Below are 8,115 nucleotides of genomic sequence, written 5' to 3'. Positions count from 1 at the left end.
TTTTTTGAGATGGAGTCTTGCTCTGTTGCCCAGGCTGGAGTGCAGTGGCGCAATCTCGGCTCACCGCAAGCTCCACCTCCTGGGTTCAGCCATTCTCCTGCCCCAGCCTCCCAAGTAGCTGGGACTACAGGTGCTTGCCACCATGCCCGGCTAATTTTTTATATTTTCAGTAGAGCTGGGGTTTCACCATGTCAGCCAGGATGGTCTCAATCTCATGACCTCGTGATCTGCCCGCCTTGGCCTCCCAAAGTACTGGGATTACAGGCGTGAGCCACTGCAACCAGCTGACCTCTCCACATCTTTAAAGCCAGCTGTGGAGAGTCTCCCTCCTGTCAAATCCCTCTCATGCTTCAAATCCCCTTTGCCAAGAAGAGCCTAGGTCTTTTTAAGAGCTCTCTTGATTAGCTTAGGCCCACTGAGAATAATCTCCCTTTTTTCAAGTCAGCTGATTTGGGACTTTAATTACATCTGCAAAATCCTTCACAGTAGCACCTAGATTTGTATTCTGAGAGAATACCTGAATTCTGAGTTGAATACCTGAGAGAACGTGTGTATACCAGGGGGTGAGAATCTTGGGTGCTTTTTTAGAATTCTGCCTACTGGCTGGATTAACTCACACCTGTAATCCCAGCACTTTGGGAGGCTAAGGCAGGTGGATAGCTTGAGCTCAGGAATTTGAGACCAGCCTGGGCAACATGGCAAGACCCTCTCACTACTAGCTGGGCATGGTGGTGGGCACCTGTGGTCATAGTTACTGAGGAGGCTGAGGTGGGAGGATTGCTTGAACTTAGGAGGCAGAGGCTGCAGTGAGCCGAGGTTGTGCCACTGCACTCTAGCCTGGGTGACAGAGTGAGACCCTGTCTTCAAAAATAAATAAATAAAAAATCTACCTATCCACAGGATAACACTAATACCTTAGAGTACTATTAAATGGATTGAGACATGTGTAAAGCACTTAGCATGCTCAACAAATGGGATCTAATATTAATGTCTCTATATAGTATATTTTCCTGCCTGCATGGATTTTTAAATTATAGTGTTATAAGCACACTAGAAACATGAGAGACTATGTTGCTCATTATTTGGATACTCCCCAGAAAGCAGAGATAACTGGGGTCACAGTGAACAAACTCACAGAATCCAATGTTTAGTCTGTTGCTGAAAGTTGATGAATTAATTCAGATTATTTAAAAACTACAGTTAAGAGAGACCAGGATATCATTAATGTTGGTACTCTAGGCCATCTATAATGTGGCATAAAATGAAGTATGTATGGGTCTCTGCATTGAACATTTTTTTTTCCTTTAACAAGAGAAATGCATCACAGAATCCATGCCTTAAACACCAACATTTTTCAGAAAGAATTGTTTTGTTTCTACTCATGCTCTGAATGTAAAATGAATATTTCAAATGCTCCATTCATGCAAAGGTCTTTATGTCCCCTTCCTCCCTGTAATAGTTCCAGTCTAGAATAGGCAACATTATGCAATTTGGTGACCCTGCTGCCAACCATGGAAATGTTTCTCACAGACTGTGGGAAGAAAGACACCTAAGAGGTTAACAGTAATATTTTGCAAATTGAGGCAAATGAAGGAAAATATACATTAGCATAAGAAAAGATAGCTGCAGGGAATTTTCCACTCAAATGTTTGGTACTAAGAGCTCTATGTTACCAAGGAAGAGGCTACAGAAGAAAACCCTTAGTGTCTATGCATTCTCGAACTACATTGCCATTGTATTCGTCCTACGGGTGAGAAAGACCTCATAGTTATAGAGATGGAAAATTGTTCTTTCTAGTAAGAAAAGTAAAAATTGGATATACTGAGAAAAGCATCTTGGCTGATGGCAGCAAAGCAAGAGGATTCCTCAGGAAGAGTCCCCAAAAGACTTCCTAAATGTATCAGGACTAGACTAGAGTTTAGAGATTAAAAGTGAAAGTCTTAAGCAATGATTTAAATTTTTAACTAGAATGTGCCCCAGATGTCTACAATTAATTTAACTCAAATTTAACAGTTTTTACTTATTTTAGAAATTGCGTAACTCACGGTATGTGAATGTAGTTAGCGGGTATTTCCCTTTTGTTAATACATAGACTTATTTGAAGATTGTTCTGTAGGAAATATCCAAATTGGAGTTGTAATTATTTTTGTTAAAAACATTTAAAATAAGTGTAAAAGGTTCTCACTGATTTAAGATAGGAAATATACTAATTGTTACCCATTTCTATGAAGATATTGAATTGGTTTTGAAACTAATCTTTACTCTTAGGAATGATTTGCCAGTAAAAAAAAAAAATGATTTATCTGAGTCTGAATTTTATTAGGTTTAACACTACAGCAAGCATAGATGTCCAAATAAATCATGATGCATTTCATTAATAAATTAAGATAGAGAAGAACCAGCTTATTTTAGATAACAAATTGTTTATAGGGACTGATATCTATAGGAGGAATGGAAAGAAAGATGTGTTATTTTGTTTCTGAGAAAGGTCTTCCCCAATTAAGAAGATGCAATTTTGAGTTATTAAAGATAAGAATAGCATAAAACTAAAGATCATCCTGCAAAATTTGTCCAGAAGCTGATAATAAAATTATAAGTCAACGGATAAGGTCAATTTTCAGGGAATCCTGTCAGGAATCAATTGAGAAAAAAAGCTGTCCCATGATCTTTCCATTATGTGCAGATTATTTTCAAAGTTTCTGTGGAATAGTGACCTTGTTTATCTTGTGCCTTCCTTTGTTTATTCAACTGATGTGTGAACATTGAAGAGATTAAGGTTTCAGGTCTTTATCCTTGAGAAGATGACACAAATAAATGAATTTGCCTTCTCAACACAAAAAACTCTGTGGTAGTCAATAAGGAAAGTTATTCTAAACTGAAGCTTGAGGGAAAAGGAAGAGGAGAGAAGAGAATTTAAAAAGTACCAAGTAACGTCATTCCTTTAATGCTGACATTTTTATAATAGGATTTTGCCACTTTTTGAGATGTTATGAATATTGCATCCCATACTAATGTAAGTAAAAAATGCATCCACAACTGAAGTGAAATACTTTTTGATAATTCATGTCATGGTTTCTCAATCCTAGTATAGAAACCTGAGAAAAGATTATAGACCAAGATGCTTTTCAATATAAATTTGACACTTTTACTCCCCATACTTATTTACAAGATGTGCCATCCATCTGACAGTTCCTGGAGAAGAGGAGTCAGTATATAGCAGTCTTTCATTCAGTAATGACAGATCATTTCCATGCGCATGGGAGGGGGTGGGAATTACTTTTTAATCTAAGAACCCCTCTAAGCCACCAAATACATTATCAATACTCTGAATTATCCCTTCTGAAAGGAGTTTTCAAATCTACTGTTTACCACAGTCTGTCTATAATCCAGCTCTTTCGTACATTATTGTGACCACATTTTTTTGATTCTGTAAGGAGAAAGCAAAGTGAAAAGAGGTAACCTGTTTGAGTCTAATGACAACAGTAGTTTAGAATGTTCGCTTATTTAGATATAGAATCATAAAGATGGAAAGCAGCTTAGTGATTACGCATCACACTCTTCTTGCTACCTAACACCCTTCCTTTCAAAAAGGGAAAGTAAAGCACACAGGGTCTTGTTTATTTTACTTCTTGTACTTTTTTCCTTTCTGTTCAGGAATCAAAAGACTGTCTTCTTCTCTGATCTTCTTTTAACTGAATTTAGTATTTCCTATTTCATTTCCCAACCTGGCTTCCTTTTTGACTAGAAATATGGATACTTAGACCTGCCACCTATTTACTTTGGAATTATGGTACATTAATTTTCTTCCTTTTACAGTATGAAGAACTAAGTCAAGCTTCTCTTGATTCAATAACCCACAGATATCAAAACCCATGGTAAGCAAATAGGAATATATTTTTTATTAATTAGTGTATTTCCTTCCTAAACTGGTAACAGGATTCATTTTTTAAAAACTTGTAAGTATATTACCACTTTCTTTTTATTTCATATACGTTTTTTGTAAATTTGTGAATTTTTATTTCTAATAAAAACAGTAAATCTTAACTATCTGCTAAATTTTAATTAAGGGGAGGAAAGGAAAAAAGTAAGCAGAGTTAGGATGAAAAACTTAGAATATAGTAAGGAAAAAGAGAAGCAAGTCAGAAGCTATTAAGAATGGCAACTGGATTAGTAGATTAGCTTTAACTTTATAAATATCTCTGTGGAAGAAACAACAATATTAATGTTTTTCAGATAAACTCATTTCATGCTGTTGGCCTGGAAACTATCATAATGGGTAATCTTAGTTAATAACCATAATCTTACTAAAGTCACATAATGGCTTCAATTCACATTATCTTATGGCAGCTTCTGACCCAAATGAAACATGGGTAGCTCACGGCATGTTAAATTACAGGAAACAAGCAAAAGCTGACTTGTCATGTAGGTATAACATACGATTCAGATTCCTAAAAGGGAAAAGATCAATCAGCATTGCTCTCACAAGACTGCAGATTGAATATTGTCTTTGTTATAGATTTTTGGAGGTGAGGATTTCTGGGGCTTATTTTACTTCACTTTTAATTGTTGAAGGATTTAGCTATTAGCATATGCAAAATCACTGGATTTTATTAGCCCTGAGGTGGCTATACAATACCAACATAAACTGCATCAAATAGAGAAAAGACTTCAAACCCCATGTCAAAAGCCTATTAGTTATTTCAGAACAAAAAAATATCTTAGTGGGCAATTCCTATAACTTATTAAGCAGGTACCATATTTAAAGCCACAAAGACACAGGTATACTTTAAAGCATGAATAACACATATTCTCATTAAAATATTCTACTTCATTTGTTTAGATAGCATTGCAGACATCCACTGCAATTACCTTATCAAATATTTCCAAGCAAAGAAAAACATTAAAGACCAATGAAACTTCAAGCATTGGTGATAAAAGCATGAAAATGTGCTGCATTTATTTAAACATTAAAAACTTGTTGGAGGGTATCTGAGAAACATCAAAGCCCTGAGCATGTTCTTTGAATGAAAGAATGTTGGCTATATTCATTTTTAGGGAATATGCTGTGGGTTGAACTGAGTCATGAGGATGTAGAATAGTTATGAAAGAGACCTTGTATTTAGGAGATTGCAGATTCAACTAGGAAATTGGGCGTATACATGAAGAAAAATAACAAAATTACTTTGCAAATACTGAAAGCCAAATTAATAATGAAGATAATAACTAGAAAATTTTAGCCAGAATTTTTTTTAATTAACTGTATTGACAACCCCCTGGACTCATCTATAACTCCCGACTTGGGTCCTATTTAACTAGTCAGACACCAATAACCTGAATACTGCTTCCTTTGTGAGACTATAAGCACCTACCCTGTTTCAAAGCTCTTGCTAGCAGGATACTTTTGAATAGGGCCCTGACTCAGACAGGCTCGGGTGTGCCCTGCCCCTTTGCATTCTCTAAGGTGGCCTGAGAGCCATCTTTTTCCTGGGCAAAGGTTAGTGCTGAGTCTCCCAACCAGTTTTCATGTTTTGTTCTTTTCAGTCAACAGCATTCACTCAATATGTTCAGCATCTTCTGGGTTCAAAGCACTGTTAGATTCTGTGGCCATCATGGTGAACCAGCCAGCCTCAATATATGCCCTTCTTGGAACTTGTATTCTAGGGAAGGAGGCAGACATTGAAGCAACAACATGGCTTTTTAAAAATAATGTATTGGCTGGACACAGTGGCTCATGCCTGTAATCCTAGCACTTAGGGAGGCCCAGTGAGGCAGGAGGATCGATTGAGGACAGGAGTTTGAGTCTAGCCTTTGCAACATGATGAAATCCCATCTCTACAAATAATTTTAAAAAAACTAACTGGACCTGGTGGCTGTGCCTGTCTCAGCTATTCAGGAGCCTGAAGTGGGAGGATGGCTTGAGCCCAGGAGTTTAAGACCAGCCTGGGCAACACAGAATCCCCATCTCTACAAGAGAAATTTAAAAAATTAGCCAGGAGTGGTGGTGCGCACATGTGGTCCCAGTTACTGACGAGGCTGAGGTGGGAGGTACACTTCAGCCCAGGAGGTTGAGGCTACAGTGAGCCTTGATCATGCCAGTACACTCCAGCCTTGGCAACAGAGCCCCTTCTCCAAAAATATAAAATAAATAACAAACCATACTGTTTCTCAAACTTAAAAGCAAATGTTTTATATTACCAATATAATCCATGCTTATGGCAACAAATCAAACAATATAGAGGTATATTGAGAAAAAGTTAATATCTGACCTGAATTCATCCAGTTTCTGATAAAATAGTTCATTATAAAAGAATATTTATAGGATGTAAAGAGAAAGTTTTCCCAGGGCACCTACCTGGACTGAGAGTCAGATAAGTGTTTACTGAGGGAAGTGATTATTAAGCTGATGTTGAAAAGATAGGTGAGGCTGGGCACGGTGGCTCACGCCTGTAATCTCAGAACTTTGGGAGGCCAAGGCAGGTGATCGCTTGAGGTCAGGAGTTCAAGACCAGCCTGGCAACATGGTGAAGCCCTGTCTATACTAATAGTACAAAAATTAGCCAGGCGTAGTGGTGGGCGCCTGTAATCCCAGCTACTCGGGAGGCTGAGGCAAGAGAATCACTTGAACCCGGGAGGTGGAGGTTGCAGTGAGCTGAGATGGTGTCACTGTACCCCAGCCTGGGCAAGAGAGAAACTGTGTCTCAAAAAGAAAAGGTAGGTGAGTACAAGATCATTCCCGGCAGAGAGAACAGCATGAGCCAGGCCCTGAGGTGGGAAAGAGTAATCAAATTACAACCTGTGCTGCCAGACTGTATTGAAAGCAATAGGGAGAGTGGTGAGATGAGGATCAGATTTTGTAGAACCTTGCGATCTGGGTTAGAGAATTTGGATTTTAATAAATACAAGAACAAAGAAAATTCATTAGAAGATTTAAAATAGAAAGCAAACTGATCCTAATTGTTAAGATCATTCTGGAATGTTGGAATGTTATATGGAGAATGGAGAAGGGATTGGAAGGTGATAAGAACAGCTATAGAAAGATCAGCCAGGGCCAGGCTTGGTGGCTTGTACTTGTAATCCCACCTACTGGGGAAGCTGAGGCAGGAGAATCACTTGAACCCGGGAGGTGGAGGTTGTGGTGAACCGAGATCACACCACTGTACTCCAGCCTGGGCAACAGAGCGAGACTCCATCTCAAGAATAAATAAATAAATAAAAAACAAAGATCAACCAGGAGACGATTTCATTTTTACAGGTCCATCTTGCATTTTCAGTGGGCTTTGCAAACAAGCCAAAACAAATGTGATTATGGAGATCTGGGGCCAGGAGGGGAAAGTTCAGTTGAGCTTTTAAAGAAAGGTGGGCTTTAAGTAAATGGAGAAAAGAGGAGACCATGTTCGTTATAATGATGGGAAGTAAAGCATGTGTGTACAGCAATCTGATGAAGCAGATTTAACATTATCTTAATTTTACAGGTGAAGAAATTGTCAGAGATGATGTCACATGACCAGGGTCACAGAGCTCATATCCTATTGATCTGGGTTGGGATCTGGACTCGGACATCTTATTTATTTATCTTTTTGAGACAGAGTTTTGCTCTATTGTCCAGGCTGGAGTGCAATGGCGCAATCTCCTCTCACTGCAGCCTCTGTCTCCCAGGTTCAAGCCATTCTCCTGCCTCAACCTTCCAAGTAACTGGGACTACAGGCCTACACCATCATGCCCACCTAATTATTGTATTTTCAGTAGAGATAGGGTTTCACCATATTGGCCAGGCTGGTTCCTCAAACTCCTGACTTCAGGTGATCCATCTGCTTGGCCTCCCAAAGTGCTGGGATTACAGGTGTGAGCCACCACGCCCAGCTTGAGCTTGGACATTTTAAAAGAGCTCTACAAACGATTGTGATGTGTCGCCAGGGCTGAGAACCACTAGTGACAACTGAGAAATAAAGGGAATTGAGCCTTGTGGGATGCCCATACTGAGGGCAAGATAAATGGGAGCCACCGAAGAAGAAAAGGAGCCTTAGAGGTCAATTCCTATAGAAGGTTATAGCAGCCGGTGAAGAATTTTGAGAGGAAGAGTTTAATGCAAAGAAACAGAGAAATCAAGGAAAACAC

General features: G+C 38.8%; 1 protein-coding gene across 2 annotated transcripts in view; it reads left to right on the top strand.

The window, feature by feature from the left end:
• The window catches only part of LOC105532345 (chromosome unknown open reading frame, human C4orf45), a 149,236-nt gene that overhangs the window by 73,015 nt on the left and 68,106 nt on the right, over positions 1-8,115 (top strand). For both annotated transcript variants that reach the window (XM_011970520.1, XM_011970521.1), the window contains exon 3: positions 3,817-3,875. In XM_011970520.1, coding sequence (XP_011825910.1) covers positions 3,817-3,875 — 59 coding nt within the window. The remainder of the gene's footprint in view (positions 1-3,816; positions 3,876-8,115) is intronic.

This window comes from Mandrillus leucophaeus, unplaced genomic scaffold, assembly GCF_000951045.1.
Source record: "Mandrillus leucophaeus isolate KB7577 unplaced genomic scaffold, Mleu.le_1.0 Scaffold95, whole genome shotgun sequence".
Classification (NCBI taxonomy): domain Eukaryota; kingdom Metazoa; phylum Chordata; class Mammalia; order Primates; family Cercopithecidae; genus Mandrillus; species Mandrillus leucophaeus.
This window is presented reverse-complemented; position numbering and strand designations above follow the sequence as displayed.